At 40.4% G+C, this 22,746-nt stretch overlaps 1 protein-coding gene across 1 annotated transcript; it reads left to right on the forward strand.

The window, feature by feature from the left end:
* The first annotated feature begins 1,038 nt into the window (after positions 1–1,038).
* Positions 1,039–9,692, forward strand: kcnk1b (potassium channel, subfamily K, member 1b). The gene is made up of 3 exons (XM_008278732.1): positions 1,039–1,532; positions 4,127–4,522; positions 6,576–9,692. The coding sequence occupies exons 1-3, from the start codon at positions 1,178–1,180 to the stop codon at positions 6,830–6,832; spliced, it is 1,008 nt and encodes a 335-aa protein (XP_008276954.1). The 5' UTR covers positions 1,039–1,177; the 3' UTR covers positions 6,833–9,692.
* Positions 9,693–22,746: the final 13,054 nt, after the last annotated feature.

Consider the following 22,746-nt stretch of genomic DNA (forward strand, 5'->3'; position numbering starts at 1 on the left):
CTGATACACCTCTATATTTATATATTCAACTACATTTACCTATAACTACACTGATTATCTTATTAAATAGCATATTACTATTATTAGTAATATTATTATCATCACTATTATTATCATTATCATTATTATTATTATTATTACTACTACTACTACTACTAGTACTACTAGTATTACACCGTGCTGCTGTTCTATCTAACAGTCTGTTTCCTTTGTTTACTTGTTTACTGCTTTTTCTTGATTGATGTGTGATACTGTCTTTGTCGGTGTTGTGTTGTTGCTAGTACAACAATTTCCCTGAGGTACCCTATCCAAGGGATCAATAAAGTTAGATCTAATCGAATCTAATGCAATATTGTAGACGGCCATATGAACAGGATATCCAAGGCCAAGCACAAAATGCATTTTGTCACTGTCCCTTATTTACAAGTCACTCAGCACACACATGTCCCAGGGCCATCGTGCATGCGGTAACCTATGTGGGCCTGACGAAAGTCGGAAATTTGAGACAGAACTAGACCAGAATCATTTTGCCATTCGGAGCCTGCCTATTCTTAAGCCAAAATCTCAACTCTCCTTCTGTTTTACATTCTGCGTATCTGTGGTTCCATCCGCCCTCCTCTAATGACCTTTTTCTCCAGTGAGCCACAATAGCAGAGTGACGCCTTTCACTTGTTTGCAACAGAAACTGAGTGACACGGAAACAGGCCTGACTACCTGAGAGGAGAGAAGGGGGAAGCTCTGACGTCACGCGGCTGCTGTCCTCGCCACATCGCTTGCTGCCTTCACTTGTCGCTTAAGCTCGGAAATGTGACAACTGCAGATTTAGAAGCCTTTACGTTGGGGACGTTTTAGCAAATGGTATTAAAATTGAAGGTATATATTAAAAACAACAACAAAAAAACAGTGCTTTTGATTCTTGCCACATGTTTGCAAGTGGAATTGGGGCATTTTGGTAGAAACTGCGAAAATACGATCGTTGTCATCGTGTGAACCGAATATTTCCGACTGCATTAGAACGCCTCGAGTGGCTACGGCTGGTTTGGCGAAGGGGGAAGAGAATCCTCATTTGAGCGTTGTCTTTCAACAACATCCTTCTCAGTGGCTTATAATCAGTTCCTGTACCACGTTAGTTTATCTTTCTGAGCATCTTAACAGCGAGGTGGTAAACCTCTTGAAAATGCTTCAGTCTCTCGCCAGCAATTCCTGCGTGCGTTTGATTCAGAGTCACAAATCGACGTGGTATTTCGTCTCGCTGGTTTTGGGGTACCTTCTGTACCTCGTATTCGGCGCCGTCGTCTTCTCCTCGGTCGAGCTGCCCTACGAAGACCTCCTGCGACAGGACCTGAGGGCCGTCAAAAAGCAGTTCCTCCAGGACCACGAATGTCTCTCCGAGGAGCGTCTGGAGCGTTTTCTGAAGAAAGCGCTGGAGGCCAGTAATTATGGGGTTTCCATTCTCAATAACGCCTCGGCTAACTGGAACTGGGACTTCACCTCGGCGCTGTTCTTCGCCAGCACGGTGCTGTCCACCACAGGTAGGTGGGGGGTCACCGGCTCGGCCTGGGGTCTCTAGGTGATGCTGCAGCCGGACAGGTGCGCAGCAGAACACAAGGCAGATATTTGTACTGTAAATGTAGTTAGATCCACTTTAGGGGAACATATCAGGTTGATAACGAAGCATTGTTATTGTCTGACTTACATTAGGCCACACAAGCTTATAGCCTAGCCATGCACCTGAAGTGTGTTCATGAAAACAGCACATCCCTTTATTAAACCATCGTCATAGAATTTAGCTTCACTTTCCATTTATTAAAACACAAAAACAAGACAAGCCATTTGCTACAGAAAATTAAAATATCAGAATCAGAAAGGATTTTTATTGCCAAGTATGTTTTCGCATACAAGAAATCTAACTTGGTGTTTCAGTGCAAAACAGTTACATAAAGATGAAAAAGTGTTTGCATTAAGTATGTTTGCATGCTGATCGCTGTCTTGCAGCTGACCCAGCCTTTGATAAATACAACACAGCTGTAAAAGAACAGCTCTCTTGCAAAGTCCACATTATTGTATTCCAGGCAGAAGGAAGTCAGTGTCGGGGGACAGAAGTACACAGCTTGTCCATGTCAGAATCATCAAGTGAATGCTCAGAATCAGAAAAGATTTTATTACCAAGTAAGTTTTCGCATACAAGGAATTCGACTTGGTGTTTTAGTGCAAAACAGTAACATAAAGATTGCATTAAGTGTAATATATTGCATTCATGTTTGCATGCTGATCGCTGTCTTGCAGCCGACCCAGCCTTTGATAAATACAACACTGCTGTAAAAGTACAACAAAGTCCACATTATTACTGCTGTATTCACGGCAGAAGCAAGTTGGTGTCAGGGACAGAAGTACACAACTTGTCTATCGTCAGCTTTATAACCCCCACCGCGAGACAGTATTCTAATTTAGGCAAACCCCTTAGACAAATTGTTTTGTATACTTTGTCTTAAGGCGTTCACCTTGTGTATGAGCTGTTATCAGTATATAATGCTGTGTGAATGGCAAAACACACACACACACACACACACACACACACATATATATATATATATCTTGTGTGTTTATTCTTATTTTTATTCATTTCTTAATATTCAGTGCGGAACAGGGACGCAAAGCTTTTCACTGCACGTTGTACCATGTATGACTGTGGTTTTGATATATAAAGACCTTGAAACCTTGAAACATTTTCACTACTAACTGAACATCTCAAACATTCAGCTTTCTACTTTCTACAGCAGTAGGAGCATTAGTTATGGCCAGTGTTCCTGTTTTTATCTTCTCCCCTGTTAAGCGACTTTGAGTATACAAAATACAAAAGCTATACAAAATAAATGTATTATTACTATTATTATTATTCCAACAAGTTTGCAGTACAAGGTGCTCTGTCGTTGTCTGTTGTCTAACATTGCATAAAAGACTTGCAGATGCTTGTCAGTCAGAATACCTAAAGAACTTCAGTCGACCACACAGCTGCAGTTTATCTGTGAGGTTTCAACATACATGATGGTGTAGATAATGTGTACGCCAGTTAACTCTGCTTCTTGTTTAAGTCTCAACAAATGTGATGACTAAACAGACCTGGCGGATATAGAGACCAGATGGAGATCTGACTTTGTAATTGTATTTGCTTTCGGCAGAACTGTGATCCTGTTAATTAGAAATCAACTTAGTTCATCAGCATTATGACAGACTTGTTACAACATACATTCCTAGAGACCATTATGGTATTCACTTTGTATCTCGGCAGCTTTAAAAGGGCAGGGCCCAGCGTCCAGCCCTGCATTCATCTTATTCTGAACAGGTATTGTAATTTATAAATAACAAGCAGACAGTGGCGGATGAATTGTTTGGGTTTTTTCCACAGCTCCCGTCACAAGGAAATATTCTAATTTCCCTATTTGCACTGTTATGTTAGTGAGCCATGGTATTTTTAAGCCTCGTGTTAGGTCTACTTCACAAGAACACATCAGGTTTTTATGCCTTTGTCACAGTAACACTACATAACTCCATAACTAGTCTAAATGACCCTCCTCCACTTGCCTGTAACTTCCTCAATTGAGTCTGTCCCTTGTTTATTAGATGTCATTTCAGATAAATGACTGTTTTTTTAAGGATTCTGTTTAAGAGTGTTTATTTCTCTGTGAAACTGTTAATAGTACACTGCTTAACGTGTTCACTCAGCCAACCTACAATGTATTAACAAAACTTAAATAAGCCAGAAATACTCTGCGTTCCAAAACCTTGAGAAGGAAACAATGTTGGAATAATTGTACGCATACTAAAAAACAGGAAGACCACAGACATGTACAGCATTTTACAGACAGGCATTCTTTTTTTTGTTTGCTGAGTAATCATGACACAGCATGTTACCATTTAGATAATACACACAGGTGCATTATTGTGTACTTATTTATCCTATTTATAGCTAAATATGTACTTGAAGTTTGTCCTCTTAGTCATTTAACACCTGATAGGAAATTAAGCCAGACCAAGAATGAAAGCCTAAAAGAAACAGTGCACTTTCATTATAAGCTGTTCCATCTGTGACTTTACATTTTCTGTGGTTTATGCTTGCCCCCCGCAGGATATGGTCACACAGCACCACTGTCAGATGGAGGAAAGGCCTTCTGCATTATATACTCAGTGATTGGCATCCCCTTCACCCTCCTTTTCCTGACTGCTGTGGTGCAACGGATCATGGTGTTCAGCACACGGAGGCCCATCATGTACATCCACACACGTTGGGGCTTTTCCAAGCCACTAGTCGCCATCGTTCACGCCACCCTGCTCGCCTTGTTGGCCGTCTCTTGCTTCTTCCTCATCCCTGCCGCCATCTTCTCCGCACTGGAGGAGAACTGGAACTTCCTGGAGTCCTTCTACTTCTGCTTCATTTCCCTCAGCACCATCGGCCTGGGCGACTATGTGCCTGGGGAGGCCGCGAACCAAAAGTTCAGGGAGTTCTACAAAGTGGGCATCACTGGTGAGTCCTTAAGGTTCTTTGCATTTAGTGTATTTGGTGCTCTTTTAATGGCAAAGTGTAAGATCCCAAACTATTTCCGCTGCTCATTGAGGTTTTTGTTGATGCAATGGAAAGCATTAAAAACTATTTATATAATTCTTACATCAGATGTGACACTTTGCTATGATTACAGTTGCCAAAAGATATTATTGTATTTATATTATTGTTAGTGCCTCTGTTTCTCAAAACTAGGACTAGGACTGTCATAGCTCTTCTGCTCTCTGTTGTAAAGAGGATATCACTTGTGCTTGCTTTGTTTGTGCTGCAAGAACAGTATCCTCTTCCTTGTTTGACCTATAAATCAACTAAAAAGCCCCCACATGCCACATGTCCTCTATGATTTGTGTCACGCCATACACACACACACAGTATTCTAATGCTGTTAGTTTGTTCAAGCGCCACAGTGTGTCACAATTAATGCTGTAATGATTTACTGTTGTGATAACATCACTCGTAGCAGGTTTTATGACGTGAGCTTTGACCTTTTCGATGTGACGTCCTCAGCTGGGACTGTTCTCTGACCCATTTTGTGAAACCATGATTAGCACATGCATTAAAATTACAAATACATAAACTGTCCATACTACAGATAATTTTATATCATCATAGACTGATGGATCACACGAAACAGATACTTACTGCCCTGACAGATAAAACAGCAATTAGCACTGTACTAATTCAAAATATGACACTATTAAACAATTTAAAAACTGTAACTCCTGTTCTTACCTATGACTATTATTAGAAATGATTAACCCTTCTCGCATGAAATGTCATGGAAATTGCTGCTATAGGAAGCTTGAATTTCTGCACTTGACTGCAGATTTCTAAACAATGCAAAGCTCATTGAAATGGCTGAGTTGCGACAGCTCATTTGTGTGCTGCTGAGAAAGCAACATTTTGACATTTTTCTATATATTTCAAGCCACGTTAGTCAGATAGACTAAGAGGGAAACAGTGCTAAAAATTGGGCCATGGCCTACTGGAAAACAGCGAGGCATTGACTGCATTTTCTTCATGACATGTGCAGCATGATGCCAGCAGCACTGCTAAGGCTAATAGCAACTAGAATTAAAAAAAAAAAAAGTGGAGTCTTGACAAGCTGTGGGTGTGCATGAATGTCGAACGCTTACTCCTGTGAACTGTCTGCAGCATGTGTGTCGTGGGTGTGTGGCGCGCAGCATAGACGTCACTCTGTAGGCACAATGTGTCAGTCTGTAGGTGGAGAGAAGTCTGTAACAGAATGTGTTTGTATGTATGAATGGCCTCATTTAAACAACTTCCTCTGTGAAGAATTGCACGTCTGTGTCGGAAGTGACATCACCACTGTCTGTATTAATATTTGGGGGATTGCAACAAAAGAACTAAAACACAGTTTCTATCAAACAATGCACATTTTGCCTCTTTTATTGGCATTATTGTTTGTCTTGATCTTGTTTTGTTCGATAAGGAGTCACTGCTTTTTTGGTTTGCATGTAGGATGTAGCACTGCTCTGTGCCTCCAGTGTACATGCAGTATGTTTCTGATAGACTAAACAAAAGGCTGTTTCTTTTATGCAAATATACAGTAAAATATGTGAATGCTCACAAATGCAGGACTGTATTCTTCTAGGATAAAGTGACTTCAAATAGAGCAGCTATAAATGAAAGCAATAGTAAGTTCAGTTACTGGTGTAGACCCACCTTACATGGCATTTTTAGCATTGACTTAAATGTTTTCTCTTTGTTTCTCCTTCAGTTAGCTATCCACTGCCCTCTTGTGTCAGTGCATAAAACAGCAGGGTCTAAGACAGGGAAGTGTTTTTTTGCTTGTGGTTTTCCAATAGAGTGACTTGCACAAATCATCATCAAATACTTTTTTTGTATAGAAACTGACTTCCTAAAACATATTGAAATCCAGAGAAATGTGGGTTTCTGGGTTTTTGAAAAGCGTTTTAATATGGGTGTAATAATACTTGTCACTGCAGCTCATAACTCATACATATAATCCCTTCCTGTGTGTTTATGTCATCAGTCTACCTGATCCTGGGTCTGATAGTCATGCTGGTGGTGCTGGAGACCTTCTGCGAGCTGCAGCAACTGAAACAACTGAGGAAAATGTTCTACCTTAAGAAAGAGAAGCCGCAGGACCGCCTCGCCATTTTGGAGCACGACCACCTGTCCTTCACCACTGTGTCCAACACAGCCACTCCCCACAGCGAGGACAAAACCCAGCCGTTTGTCAGTGTCCCAACTCTGGTCTCTCCCAACGACGATCCTATGATCCAGTAAACGTCGGAGTGAACACCTAAGAAAGGGATGAAAATATGAAAGCAGGGGGGTAAATGCACGCAAGACTAGAGGTAGTAGATAGAACGAGTAGATCACCATCTCAGCTATAGGCGTTCTGCAACACTCAGCCCTGCAAATTTAGTAGTTAAACTGGCTGAGAATACTCTGATCAAGCAAACAGTCTTCTCTACAAAACCACAAAACTGACAATATAGTGTTACGCAGCCGAGATTAAATTTAGGTACATTAATAGAAGAGAAAATTAATATTTTAACAGTGGCTATGAATACAAAGTCAAGGATAAAAGAAGAGGCTTCTGCTGTATTTATGACTCACAGAAACTAAGCACCTTTAAGAGCTGCATTATTTATTGCATATTTAGGAATACTTTACAAAGTAATTGGTCTCTTAAATCTAGCAGGAATAAAGACAGGTCCCTGTTGTCTGTCGCAAAATAGTACATAAATATGTATGTATCTTATAAATAGAGAAGCTTGACAGGTATGTGGAGTGTACATATTCAGGTAAATGTTTTAATCGTACAGTACAGTGGCGCCTTGAATTAACACACCTGGTAAAGATGAGCCAAAGTGTAGCCAAAACACACAAACATCTACAAGTAAATAACTGTCATTTCAATTAACTTTGAGTTGTTTACTCGTAAGGTATCTTCACGTTCTTTTTTGTTTTTAAGTTTTGTTTTTTTTAAGGCTTTGCGCTTGGTGCAATCTAATCACTTTGTTGCTGTGTAAGCTCTGCAGCGCTTTATTGCATTCGTAGCAGTTGAATTGGCTCCTATTGATTTTTTTAAAAAAGTTTCAGGGCCCCGTTTCTGCATAATGTGGGTCACAATTGACTGAAAGGGAGGATACAGTTTGAAAGGAGGGACGATGGATCTTGTTTATGTGCAATAAACCAGGCTGAGATCCATCATAAAAGTATGCTATTTTTTAAAAATTAAAGCAGGCTTTTGCTCCAGGCGCTCCCAAGAAGAAACAATACACTCTTATGTGTAAGGACAGAGTTATGTTTTGTAGCATCTTTGGGTCATCTTTATAGAGGTGTTGAGTATTCCGGTCGCACTCCACATTGTCACATTTCATCGTGAGGGAAAATATTTTCTCATGTTGCAGTGCTGTTTCAGAGTTGTCCATGTGTGAAGCACTATAATTTATTGATTCGTCTGAATGGCTTAATGTGTGCTGGACTGTGTGAAAAGGGAAGCGAGGTTAGCCCAGCTTATGAAGGGAACTACAGAGGGCTGGCTCGTTGCATTTTACCATCAATGAAGAGAGCTCTGTGTGGAGCCAGGCAGTGGTGCAGAAAAAACTAACTGTCGGAGTTTCTCTGAAAGAAAAGGCTTCAGATTTCATCCATGAAAACAGCAGATATTTTTTTATTCAAACGGCACTTGTTGCGGATGATCTGTAAAAGCTTGAGGATTGCTCTAAGCAAGGAAAGAGTTTGGTTCAACTGTTTTACTGTATTTGCAAAATTTGAATGTAGAAATGTATATTTTTGAATATGACACGAGGGAAGTTTACAGCATTTTGTTAATTAAATAGTGAAAGCAATTCTGTACTGGAAACGGTACATTAGGAAAACTTGAAATTCTGAATTCAGGCAGCAGGAGTGCAGCTAGAACATCCCAGGTCTAATTATCTACCGCATCAGTTTTAGATCTGCTCACCAAACAAGAACCACGTTCAATATTTAAAAACGGTGGATATACACACTTTGCAAGTTTTTATGAGATGTCGCTGCTGTGTGTAGTTAAAAATATATTTCTAGCTTGAGGAAAAAGGTTTTGGAATAATTTCAAGTCAGTATCCGTCCTCTAATATTCTGTTTTGTGCAAAGACACCCACACAAACAGTGTAGCGTACTGCTGTAATGACAATGTTTTTGTCATGTTTTATTTTGTAGTACATAGTGCAACAGAGAAATCTGCATTTTTAATTAATTTTAACAGTGTCACAGTCTTGGTAAAGAGTTTGAAGTTCTGACCTCATTTTCTCTTGTACATTAGCACATCAAGACAAAGTCACATTTTTTTAAAAGTCTTGAATGTAATGTTTTTTAATGCTTTTTGCTGCAGTGAGATTTGAGGCCTGGTCACGGTGCAGCTTTGGTTGTTGCTGCTCTGTTGGCTCTAGTTTAGTAGTGACAGTAGTAACATTTGCGTACAGGTGGGCTCAAGCGAGGTGTCATGAACGCTTGTTAAAAATCAGCTTTGACTGTGTCACCGTCTGAGTTGCTCTCTGATCTTTAATATTTTAAAGATCAGTTCTGTTTGTTTTTTTTTTTACCAGTTTGGGCCTTCATGTAAAACAGCGATACAGCGAATTGCCTGCTGAAACGAAAGAGAACTTTTTTGCAAACTTGGGTTTTCTCTCTTACTGTAAGATGTTTCACTGTTTTGTAGATACCTTAAATAGATTGATGTCAAGGCTTTGATCCTACAGCGTTACTATTTTCGGCAGTGTTTGTCTTCATGCGCATACAGTTCGTCTCAAATGTGAAAGCTGTCAGGTAAAGTAGTTCTAGTTTTGTTCAGGGAATAAACTTTGTGTAAAGGATTACAAATGGAAGCACACTGACATTATTTATTTATGCTGTGAAAAAACAGACATGTTTTTGTAGTCATAGGTTTTTGTAGTCTTCATATCTCTTCCATTGTTGTGGTGGATGCTCTAGATTCACAGTTCAGTATTTTCAGTGTTACAATACCAATATTGTAATACAGGGTTGCCATGGAGTAGTAATGTTTTTATGTGAAACTCATTTTGTCATAGGAAACAAACACACGAACTGTAAAATGTACATGTCTTAAATAAAGTGTTGGTTTCATTTTATTTAATCTGACTTGTTCTTCTATCATTTTTTATCCCTTTGACTCTCATCTCAGAGCTGCTGCTGCTGCTGCTGTGTGCTGAATGCTAAAATAGAAACTGACACTGGCTGATCCGGTGGGAACTCATGGGAAATGTGCTCTGATAGGAGTGTCAGCTCATAGCAACACGTGATTATATAACATGAAATTACCATAAAACTATAGTTGAGATGAATTGGAGTAAAGGTGAGGGACGTGGACGGGCGTCTGTGCACATTAAAAAAAAAAACTTAGATGAATAGGAAAGAAGAGCAGAAAAAATGGCAATGGATGTTTGATGATGATGCTTCTCTGTGGGGTCTTGGGTGGCTTTTAAAAATGTTGAATAGACTAGTTTTTTCTTTCATCCCATCTTTGAAACTAAAATGGAGATTGATGTTCAGCACATCCTTATCTCCATCACAGAGGAGCAATAATTCAAGTTAGAGGTGAACAAGAGGCTCCAACATCCCAGCTAGTGATTCAATGGAAAATAATTTCCCTTTTCAGCGCGAAAACAATGATGAGACTCATTATATGGAGCGCTTCATAAGAGAGAGGGCATTGTTAGCTGTTGAAAGACACTGATTTATTACAGGAACCTGTGAAGAATATTACACAAGGCTTTTGAATTTGCAGAACATATAGCGGGTTTGGGATGACAATATAATATCTGGCACAAAGAAATATACACAACAAACATAACACTCACCTTGCTATATATATATATATATACACATATATGTGTTTTTTTTTTGTTTCTTCATCTGTGAAGATGTGATGCTTTCCAACATCATCCCAGTACTGCAGAGCATATTGTGTTTTGTAGCTTACGGGCTGCATATGTCCCTCTAAAGAAAGTAAATTTAATTGTGCAAAGCTTTTGTTTTATTCAGCAGCTGTATTCCTTATCGAAGTGCAATTACCTTCGACATGCAGGCGCCTCTCACTGCAGAGCCACTGAGCCCACATCCATGCTCTCAAGTTTAGCTACATGAAAAAAAAGAAAAAAGAACGGGGGAAGGCAGCTCGTACACACTTGCTCGCAGCAAGTATTTATTGGATGCACGTTGTGAGAACACAATTACCTGTGGGCGCACAGTAATTGGAAATAACTGTCGAGGATGTCACCCACTTTGATCCGGTGCACTATATTCAGAATCAACGCAGAATTGCTTTTGTGTTTGTTCATTTATGTAATCTAATTACAACGATACACTTTAATCACATTAGAAAGCCCCCTTTTTGTGAAGTTTAAAATCAGCTTAAATGTAAATGACATTTTCTGCATTATTTATACCTAAACTTTTAAAACGATTTGCATAACAGGCTCACAACACAACAACATGCCAAAGCTGATTGCTTTTGTGCAAAAAGTCATTTTTAAAGGGGCACATTATATTTGTGCAGTAACATTTGGAACATGGGCACAGCACAATGATCAGTACTGACCATAAAACTGAGCCTTTTGTATGTAAAAATCTAAATATTAATTTATTACACATTAGTCTCTGTACGAAACAATCTTCATTAAAAATGCTACAATGTAATTCATCAGCAGGCGGCAATGCATTTTCCTGATTTCCCTGTAGGTGGTGAAATCTCTGCCGCTCTTGCTTTCCTTTGCAGCATTTTGGCATGTGTACAGCCGGTTTGAAAGTGACCAAAAGAACCCTGTTTTAAAGAATGTTGCCAGCTCTATAAGGATGAAGTTTCATGTCTGTAAGAAAACAGTGCTGAGGAGACAGCATCCCCTTGCTGGAAATGAAACATTCTGCATGCACAAGCAAAGTCTGTGTTTACAGCAGAGTGACATTGCATTTGCTGACTCCAGAGACACCAAACAAAATACCTTGTAACTGTGGCTTGTGGCCAAGTAACACCCATATTTCATGACTTCTTCTAATGCTTCACAGTGTTTCTTCTTTATTTGCTTTTAATATGTGCCTACACTCATGCATGGAAAACAATTATCAGAAGACACACCCAGGCTGTCAGTCAGGAGTGCAAAGGGGCAGAACAGGACTTTTCCCTGAAGGCTTATCTTCATCCACCTGACTGAAATTTACCAGCAGCCTCTTGTCATTAATATTGCCATTTGATCTTTTTGCATGATTCATATGCACAAAGGAAACTACTTGAGCTTGAATTCTTAAGATAAAAAAGAATCTGTACCCTGCAACCTGCGCTGAAGTTTAGAAGTGATTACCTCACTGTAAAGGTATTCTGTCAGGAATCCAGTTAGCTGCATCAGCGTACAAATAATGCAAGACTGATGAAACATGGATGCATGCTTGGGTGCATGTATCAAAAACGCACTCTGGCGAAGCCCAAGAGTGATACACATTGCAGAAACACCCAGAGGACCATTGTGAAATGCTTGACATTTCATCCGTCAGGTTTTACAGCAAGTCCATTGTTGTGACTTTTGGCTCCTCATATGCTCGCGGTCCAGGCACTCAGGGGTCATCCAGGACGGGGGTGTGGGTAGGGCTTAACTGACTGGCATCTACCCTATAGCACCACTTTCTGATGGTGGAGCAACTCTATTTATATCCGAACGCACACACACTGGGACTATGTGAATGCAGGAGGCCTCAAGCACAAACATGCCCCACTGCCAACTCTGTAACTGCACTCATTTGCTACTGCAAACACAATGTGGTCATTTTTACTGGTGTAAAGGCAGTAGTGATTATAGCTTCTAAATTATACTGCAAGATTTATGTTCTGTAATAAAATAAAACTGAATTGGGCATTTCAGCTTGTGCTTGTGCATGGAAGTCCTAATTTAAGAACATGCATACTGCCCCAGTTAACTCTGTCTTGAATGTATAAGAGGTGAGACAAACTGACAGGACGAGAAGGGAGGGGAGCAGAGAGAGGGAGGGGCCAATGAGAAGAGGATGCTGCAGCCATCAGTTTTTAGTCTATTGCAACCATCCTGCAGTTAGAACTCAATCTCTATAGAGACATGTGTGGTGTTTGGAGAGCATCAAGATTTCCAGTTAGCTCCTGTTGTGTTTTTGCATTTCTGATGTGCTGGATAACAAACATGAATACACAAAAACAGGAACAGGAAAAGGCTGTAAACTGCTGTTGTTTTCCCAAGAGTTTAGGCTTCTGTCGAAAACCGTCCCAGACTGAGGCATCGTGAGTCGGGATGAAACAGATGGAGAAGCTCCTGGGAATTCAGCAGCACAGTGTACATTCTGTTTTTTCCTACTTGTCATCCCACTAAAGTTGACATCAGATGCGTGTGTGATGTGCAGGAAATGTTGTGGACACTAATTAGATGACAAAAGGCACGGAGCCGTGCATGTTTAACGACACAAACGGTGTCAAATCGTGAGTGCAGGAAGGAACAAAAACGGACTAATTGCCATGTTAGTTATCTAACCCCACCAGAGTGTCGTTACAACAACCTCAAAACGGACGGATTCACAGATGTCTTCATGCCCTGTGACTCCCTGAGAATAAATGGTTATAAATATTCAAAAGAAGCAATCACTTGTTTCAAGTGGCAAATGTCAGACAACCCTCAGGACTTGAAGGGGAAGCGTGGTGCTGAGTTCTCCCTTGACCGCATGGGGTGACCAATTACTCCAAATCCCTTTGGCAAACTGGGCAGCAAAAATGCAAAGCAGGGAGGGGAGGCCATAAACACAAAAAGCAGAGGATTTGCATGTTAAAGCCAGTGGACAAATGTTTTTTTTTTTTTTCTAATAAAGCAATGCAGCGTATAAATATGTATATGGGACAAGGAATAAAGAGCAGTATGTTAGTTCCTACTCTAATAACATCCAGAGCATTAGTTCCATGCACAAAATTTAAAACAGCTACAAGGCAGTAGATATGTAATGGTTAAAGTGGTGTGTTTCAGTTTGAGGGGACCCCAGTTCAGTCACTGATTGCATTTATTTGATGGTTATTTATTTAAAAGCTATACAGAGCAGAATTCGTCATCTGTGATGATGAAAAACATTTCCCCTAACCCATTCTGTGATAACAGTCATCTGAAAGGCACATCTAAAGTGGCATCCTGGTATTTTGAAGGTGCGTTTTAATATTAATAGCAGCACAAGAGAGCGGGGACTATGTGAGGCGACTTCCACAACTTTAATCATATATTTTTGTCTTGATATCATTTGTCAGCAGAACTAAAAAGGGAATATCTAATAATGGAAATCAGGGCACTTAAGGCTGGCCAGAAAAGAAGACAGAGGATGCCAATCTTTCCTTACTACCGGAGCTGTTTGCCTCGGCAGCAAACCGGTTTATGATGTTGACACATAATAGCGTCAGCAGGACCTCTTCTCCTCAGAGATTCTGCTCGCTGCTCTCCAGCTGTGTGTCAGCCTTACCAATAATGGCACATGAATAACAAATATACCCTTAAGAAATCACATCGGCCTGTGGGACTACAGGGTGCCGACTTTTTAAAGGTTATGAGTCTTTCTGGTTGAAATAACACTTTAATGGATACGGCCTTCTTCACCACCAGCAGAAGAATAGATGTCTCTTTGGGTTATTACAATAAATTGCTCCTTATGTTGGCATATGTAAATCCAAAAGTCACTAATCAAACCCTGAGTAATGAGAAAAATGATGTCTATAAAATTTCGAAGTATTTAAATATACAGTAATAAATATGACCTTTCTACTGGCTCAGAGTTTCACTTCTCTCTCGGCATTGGCCAATCAGCAGTGGCCTGTCGCACTGTTTCCAGGCTGAAAGCTGCATTAAATATTAATGGTGAGAGGAGACATGGTTTGCATCATAGAAAATGGTATCGAACTGGACACAGAAGAATAAGAGAAATAATGGAAATGACTGATAAAGTACATCAAGGTTTGTAACACGCAAGCTTTTGTTTTTGACAGCGCTGTGAAGTTCACAAGCCTTTGAAGGAAGAGGAAAGAGCTGAAGGGAAGCTTATGATGAAGGATAGTGAAATCTATTACTATTTTTGCTCTGACAACAAACACCAGAATCTTAGATCTGTTTTATATTAAAGCCTCTCTACTTTCTAGAAATCTAATGAAAAAACACTCACAGGACCATCATATATTCAGGAACATTTTCGGTTCATTTTCCTCTATTTCACAGTGTTTAAACACATAATCCACTGAGAAGTAAAATTAACATTTCACACAGAATACATGTTGCCATGTCAGTAAAAAGCACAGCGGCAAATAATCAAATTAATGGTGGCTGAATTTAATTTAGCTTTTTTCAGTTTCAGCCTTCTGGTTCTCTACATGCTGGCTCACTGCCACACTGTCATGATTTACTAGGACACTTGAACAGATTGGAGCCATCATTAATGTACTAACACTTGTGCTTCTCCTAATCACATCTATTCTCCTGCTATGTGAATAAGGCCTATTAACGAATCATTTCAAGAACCGCTGTGCAGTTTCAAAGAGTATTTTTATATCCTTCATCAGGAGCACAAGCTGCTAAATGTTGCATTCAAGGACTGTTAAGTTTAAAAGAAAATTACCCATTATAAAATGTGCTGCAAATTACCTACTCAAATCCTTCTAAATAGAGCTACAGCAGTGTAGAATTAATCAACAGACTAATAATCCTTTTTTTCAAAACACTAGCATTTGGAGAGATTCTAATTTTACAGCATGAACATGTAGAGGCCTTTTTCTTCGCAGACATTTCGACTTATTACAGAGAAAAGTTGTGTAACTAACAATATAAATGGCAGGGTCACAGCTACACTCAATTGTGAGATAACAAGAACATCCAAATATGAGGCTGCAATTATAAATGCTACCTTTGTTCCATAGGTCAGCATATCTGCTGTGAGAAAACTAAAGAAACCTTTTGAATGAGTGACAATTTGCATGATGTCATGTAACAGCAAAAACACAGGTGTCATAGCCTTTATGTATTAGAAATGAATGCAAGTCAATTAGGTGAGGCAGTTTAAAAGCCTAGGATGAATTACAAAGACATTTTAAGATACTGAGTGAAAGAATTTGAGGCAGTTTATGTGTATTAATTGCTTTTTTATTGCCAGTCCGTGAAGGGATTGTAACATATCTTAAAAAATAAGACCATCCAAGACTTTCTCATCTGAATATAGCAACCTGTGGACTGATTTGTGTGTAATGCACTCAGGTGAACTTTTCCAGAAAAATCCAAAGGGTAAGACTGTCCTGATCGCTCATGAGTACCTTGCCTAAAAGCCTCTCCTTTTTTGCTCCCCTGCAGTGCCAACAATGTGCAACACAGCACAGCATTGGATTAGAAAAAAAAAGACCTGATAGCTGAGTGGCTTGGGGGCCTAGGACATGCCCTGAGTGCCTGGTTCATTTCACCTGTTTCATGTCATTTTAATGCTCTTTTTCTTCATTTTTGCTGTCTCTCTCCACAGCAACTATCAAAGAAAGGAATAAAAATGCACAAAACATTTGGCAAAAACAAATTAAAAAAAAGAAAGATATTAAGTCCCATAACTAACAACCAACCTCCAGCACAACATAGATTTCACGCTAAGAGCACAAAAAAACTTTGAGTCCAATGAAGACTATCTGGCCAAAAAGCAGTGTGTCAATATTTACAAGGATTTTGATTCATGAAGGGACAATACAGAACATTAATCATACCAGAGTCATTCACATTTCCAGAGTTAAACATAGTCTATAGTTTCTAATACAGCTCAAAGTAAAACTATATCAAAAGTACAAATTTGTAGTGTAGTCTGGCCAAAAGGCTGAGGAAGGTGGAAGGCAGTCAGCAGACTTCTTGTGTGCAAAAGAGGTCAAGATTTTATTTCACAGTGCTTCTCTATTAAGGTGAGATTAAAATGGCATAACAAGTAATTTACAAGGTGAAATAAATCTTGAAACTAATCCATAGCTACTCAAACAAATGGCAGCATTTGGCAGCAACGCTTCACCTCAGTCTGTAAAAGGCAAACTCTCTACCATTTATATAGGATGCTAAATTCACACCTGAGGGGACCAACTCTATAACGTTAGTGCAAACAAATCTGCAAACAACATCACTGCACACACTACAAATTTGTTGGCATTTCTAAATATCTCCCCTCGAACTAAACATTTGAAGTCACCATTGAATGATGCCTTAAAATGCAAAAGAAACATTCATCAAAAAAGAAAAAAACAATCTCCACTTGGTTTGGCCCAGTGATGTCACTCTGACGCTGTAAATTCAGAAAGTGCTGGGCGACCTCCTCCCAAACATTACTTTCACATAGTGGGTCAGAACATAGAAAGGTAAGTAGGAGTTTCATACTATGAACAAAGGAACAAACAATTCAACCACATTTGACCTTTAACTTATTAAAAGATAACTGAAAGTAATTGATAGCTGTTTGTTTTTTCCTTTAATCCCCCATGTGATGGATGTAAAGTGCTACATACTATTAACACAAACAAGCCCAGGATAGTATGTGCTGCAATGTTACACTAGCATGGTCAAATCAAAGCAGAATAAACACAAGGGAAAACAGTATTGTGTAAAGTGTGGCACAAAAGTGTCAAGGGAACAGTGTTAAGGAAACTTAACTTTGTCGCAAACTTGTGACCTCATCTATCAACAAGATGCAAGTCAATCCTATTCAGTGTTTTGATGCCTTTGGTGTTCATTTATTGGCCATTGTTGTCATTAATAACAAGGGGTTTCTTAATGTTACACAGAGAACCTTTAATCAAACCTTAATGGTATTGGTTACACTTGTGCCTTTCCTGAAATGACAGGACAAAATATCAGCAGCCAAAGGTTGAATGCACCTGGTTTTATAATAATGAGTCAGCTGTCAGAAAACTATAATGCATCTGGTTAAAAAAAACATTATTTTAGTCTGTGTCCTCTATCTTGTGTGTGAAAGAAAAAAAAATATAATCACCCTCCCACTATTCATTTTTTATTTCTTGGCCTTGAGCTTTGACTCTCCATTCATCTCAGATCCATATTTAGAAAGGAGTGCAGCGCCCAGTAGATTGGACCATCAATTAGATCACCATTACATGTCCGCTGAAGTGGAAGCTGCTGTGCTGGCCATTTGAATATATCAGCACTTCCTTTGTAACAACTGTTTTGGCATGTATGAAGTGTGTCTTACAGGAGCGTGAGACCCGACTCGCACTTTATTTACTTTTGGCAAAGAAGAAGGTCGAACAACGAGATTGATTTGGCTCAGGCTGAACTGTGAAGCCGAGAGGTGCATTATGCAAGATAAACTTGATCCTCTCCTCCCCAAGGCTGTCGATGCGAGGTGTTGACCCCCTTATTGATGACTAGACTCCGTTTTTTTTTTTGCTCGAGTAAGCACAGGTTGTCTTCGCCACCCACCTACCCCGACGCCTGTGGATGTGTGAGGTGCAGCTGGTCATTGATCAATGCAAAACCTGTCTTCAAAATACAGTCCGCAGTCAGGAGCTCACACAATGCCGACGCAATGCAGCGAGGGGACCAGAGACCGGGGACGTATGGACACCTCTACCCCGCTCATGCAAGGTACTGTCCCACCTTCCTGATTGTTGAAGCTGCATGTTCTTGTTAAGTTTACTCAGGGATCAACAAAAAATATAGCTCTGACCTGTCAGACTTGATAGATAAAAACAGATGAAATGGAGCCTGCATCACGTTAAAGGCCAATCAGTGAGGAGCACATCACAACTCCACATTGATTTAAAGGCCTACTAGAGAGTCAGGACTCATTTTTATCTCACAACAGAACTTAGTAAGGGTGCTGTTATCGTTGCACAGCTCACACTTCTGAACGGAGCAAAACACAATGGCCTGATTTTAATTTCCAAGTCGATATAATCACCACCAGTGAGCATAATTACCAGATTACCACGAGCACGGCTCTGATTGGATATAATCAGCCACATCCCCATAATTGCTTTCAGTTCTCGAACAGAAATTTCACTTCTGCTGTTTGGGTTTCTACCACTGCACAGTCAAGACATTTGAATTAAAGGCCCTGGCATCATGTTGAAACACTGGTGGACTCCTTAGGTAAAGTAGGCGATGAATAATAGAACAAAAAGGGACCTCCGAGGCTTGTCGAATGTGTAGCAGTAGTTGGTGAGGAAAAAAAAAAGGTTGTCTGATACCAGGGCTGGTGTGTTTCACCGCTGTAGCTGAGAAACATCTTGAAGTGTTTGGACTTGTGCAGTTCAATATTTCTGCAACAACCTGAATAATCAAGTCAGAAAATTCATGCTTTAAATCACAGGCGAGAAATGTCAGAAAGTTTAAGGATGGAGGCACTCATAGGACTTTTTAAAATACATATTCTTTTACAACAAGCAGAGGTTGTAATGGTTAACAGATGCTTTTTTGAGGGGTAATTTTTAGATGCATCTGTCTCACGTCCCCATCGCCTTTTTCGCTTGATAGTCTTGGATAATAAAAAAAAAAAAAAAATCACCACCCAGAGCATACTGTTCTGAGATAGCCAGCACTATCAGATTAAAAATGAAACACCTGCATGCTTCATACTTCAAAGTGAGGGTATATTGTATGGTGTGCTTTTGTTCAGGAGACTTGGTGTGCCGATCTTTCATGTGACAATTTGAAGGAAGAAAGGGGAGGAAAAAAAAGAACTCATTTACAAAGTGTGACAGCTGCCCATTGGAGTGAGATTTACAGCCTCACTAAACAGGAGAGAATACTACTACATTACTAAGGCTGAGGCCCTCTTAAAGCCGTGGTTCAGCACTTTAAAAAGACCACAGCTAATCCAGGTGACGGTGAATCCGGTAGATGGCGCTGTTGCAGTGCCTCCAGGAGCGCGCATCATCCAGAGCAGAGCGCACCCTTTTAATGTTGAACCACTCTGCGCTGTGGTGGGCAGCCCATATGTCTGTGGGGGTGAGGAGGAGCAGGACGATGGTACTTGTCTCCGTCAGCCTTGATGAGGATTTAGATTCACTGTAGTTCGCCCCTGATTTGTGGCCCCCCGAGGATGTACGGCGATGGAGAGGGCACAGTGTGGGACCGGGTCGGACGGCCCCACCGGGACTGTATGTGCTACCTTGGACCTCCAACCACTTTGATGCCTATGTAAGACGTTTGAACTTTTACTAAATGCATTGCAAGAGGCAGAACAACCTGTTGCGCACTTGAATTCTCAGGTGCATTGATAAAGTAAATTGACTTTTTTTTGTGCAGATGCGTAAAAAACGTGCCATTCTCTGCAGTATTTGAATGATGCATCTAATTTGAAAGCTTTTTAAATCGCCTTTTAGTAATTAATGGTCAGATCACTATTCTAGAAAGACTATCCAGGCTATATGGTTTAGATTTCCCACAATTTCATCGCCAATTTTCTCCCAGTGGGTCAGTAAATGAGATTTTTCTCTCACATGATGGTTTTATAACAGCTGAGAACCTCTCAGGTCACAACTGTGAGACTTTATCAGCTCAGTAGGTGCAGCTTTAAGCAATTATACTTGGTTTTCTCACCTGCTCGCTCCATGTATTTACCTCCTCTGCATGATCAAAAACAGCATTTGATGGTCTTCTGTGTCGCTGCGCGTAGTTTTTGTGGTCCAGTGCCTTTGACGCTGTCACAAGTGTTTCCATCTCCACAAATCACTCACGATCGATTCATTAGTTTCAGATTCCTATAAGCCTATAGTGGGAGTTGCACAGTGCATGGTATACAACAACTGCAGGACCAGTCACTTTCGCTTAGTGTCTTTCACACTGTTGCTGTGCGGACGCAGGGCCACTGAAGGATGATGATGATCTCTGTGCGCAGCAGGGGCCCCAGTGGGAAGCCGACTTTTCTGCTTTAGCCAAGGAGAACTCTTAGGATATCTCACCAAGTCGTACGCGAGGTTCACAGATTTCCCCCCCATTCTTTGCCTCACTTTATCTGGTAACACTGCCACCCCCTTCTTGGTTTCCCCTTCTCTCTTCCCAGCGGGATGCGCAAGTCGCCCGACGTGAGCCCCAGAAGGCTTTCGGACATCAGCCCGCAGCTCAGACAGCTCAAGTACCTGGTGGTGGACGAGGCCATCAAAGAGGACCTCAAGTCCTCCCGCTCGGTGGAGGACATCAACAGCGCGTCCATAGAGGAGCGGATACTGCGCATCACCGGTTATTATGGATACCAGCCTTGGAGCGCCAGCTACAAGAGTGAGTCAGTTCAAACACATGCATGGTCCTGTTTACTTCTGTGGCTGTGGAACATGCTGTGCTGCTGTATCATTGGACACAGACACTGATTGGATTATATTAGAGTATTGATGACAGTGATTTAGTGTGCTGTTAAGCACCACTGATGGCTGTGTGCTCTAACTGACACTGATGGATGCTTTTGTGCATGACTGTAGTTGGACAGAGACAGAAGAAAGGAAAGGGAATCCAGGGTGAAAAGCATTTTTAAAAAATGCAGGTTTCACATTGTTTTTCGGAGAGTTCACAGGATGTTAGAACAGTTTGTTGTATTGCTTTACCAACCAGAGGTGCATGTAGATGATTTGGGCCCCTGGATTTAAAGCCAGCATGTTGTGTCTGCTTTTAAATCCCAGCTAACTGTCCTGAAGGGTTTTTGGACTCAAATGCAAACACCAGAGGCAGGGTTTTAAAAAACAAAAGGCAAGCTTAAATGGAAAAAAAGCTGGAACAAAAAGACACTTAAGTCCACACCAGAAGCCTCAGGAGCAGGCAAAGATTAACCAAAATAGGTAACAGGTTCAAAACAACTAAATGTATGAGCAGGAAGCAGGAGAGGAACATGAGGACAACCAGGCAGGTAATACTGGAGACAGGTGGTAAACAGGCAGGATTTTCTGGAGGCAAAATTAGGGTTGCAAACAGACAGATGGATCAGGAGATAAAACAGGACACAAAATAAGAATAAAACCAAAGACCATGACACACATAACTTCTGTCCATCCATCCTTTCATCCTCATCCTTTGCATTAACTTGAATTTGGTGCTAAAGCAATGTGCAACCCCTGGTGTTCCAGGCAAGTTCTGCTCTCCAGAATTAGAAAATAATGATACACACACGGTGTCAGTCTCCATCTCCGTCATTATTTTTCGCAGAGTCTAAATGTTCTCTCTTTCTCGCTGAAGCCTCATTGTTGCCATTGGTTGCTGCAGAAGGTGGAGCTAATGTTTGCTTCACTGGAGCTGGTAGAGCTCGGAGTCAGACAGTGAGAATGTTGCTCAGAGCGGTTTATTCTTTGAAGGAGAAAAAAAAAAGTTGTCAACGCAGCTTTTATTTTCCTCTTTCATTTTCCTCCGCTGCACCACTTCAGTAGATTTGCATCATTTTTTTTAGTGTGTGTGTGCAGTGCATTAAAGGCCTGAGCTGTAACTACTGCTGGTTGATGTGACAGATTATACAGCTTCACCTGCTTTGTGGGATCCTTGCGTTTCTTGTGGTGGTGTCATGACAAACCGCGCTCTTTACAACTGTCAGTCTTTTTGTTCATTTGTCTTTCGCTGTTGCTCTGATGTGAATATATTTAGCAGGTAGGATTTCTCCGGCTGACAACTTCTAGCTGGTGGCAAATTTTGTAAATTTCACATGATACTGCAATATTAAACAGCTGCCAGGCTTATTCAAAATTCATGGGCCTATACCTAAAGTCTGACCACTGCAGAATTCAGAGGACAGCTGCTGTTCATACTTCAATTTGTCTTTACCTCTTTTGTAACTTCTGGTGCGGTAGCAAGGGAATGTAAGGTGGAATATTCTACTGTAGTCTGTTTGTGTATGTATATTGCCCCTGAGGAGAGAAAAGAGATGTTTTTTTGTTTTGTTTTTAAATTTGCTGAAAAATACATAATACTTTTTCTGCCCATGGGTATCTTGCTGTCCAAGTAGCAGCAGTCAAATGTACTTATGGTGGTGTATGAATCAGATTATTGGTTAAAAAGAGCAAATGTGGACCAAAGTGCTTTGAAAAGAGGTGAAATTATGCCATTGTTTTATGATTTTATTCAAATACAAACACACAAATGACACTATAAAAACAAAGATATTGATAAGAGGGTAAAAGCAAATTACTAAAAGCATCTGGTAAA

This window comes from Stegastes partitus, unplaced genomic scaffold, assembly GCF_000690725.1.
Source record: "Stegastes partitus isolate 25-593 unplaced genomic scaffold, Stegastes_partitus-1.0.2 Scaffold131, whole genome shotgun sequence".
Lineage (NCBI taxonomy): Eukaryota > Metazoa > Chordata > Actinopteri > Pomacentridae > Stegastes > Stegastes partitus.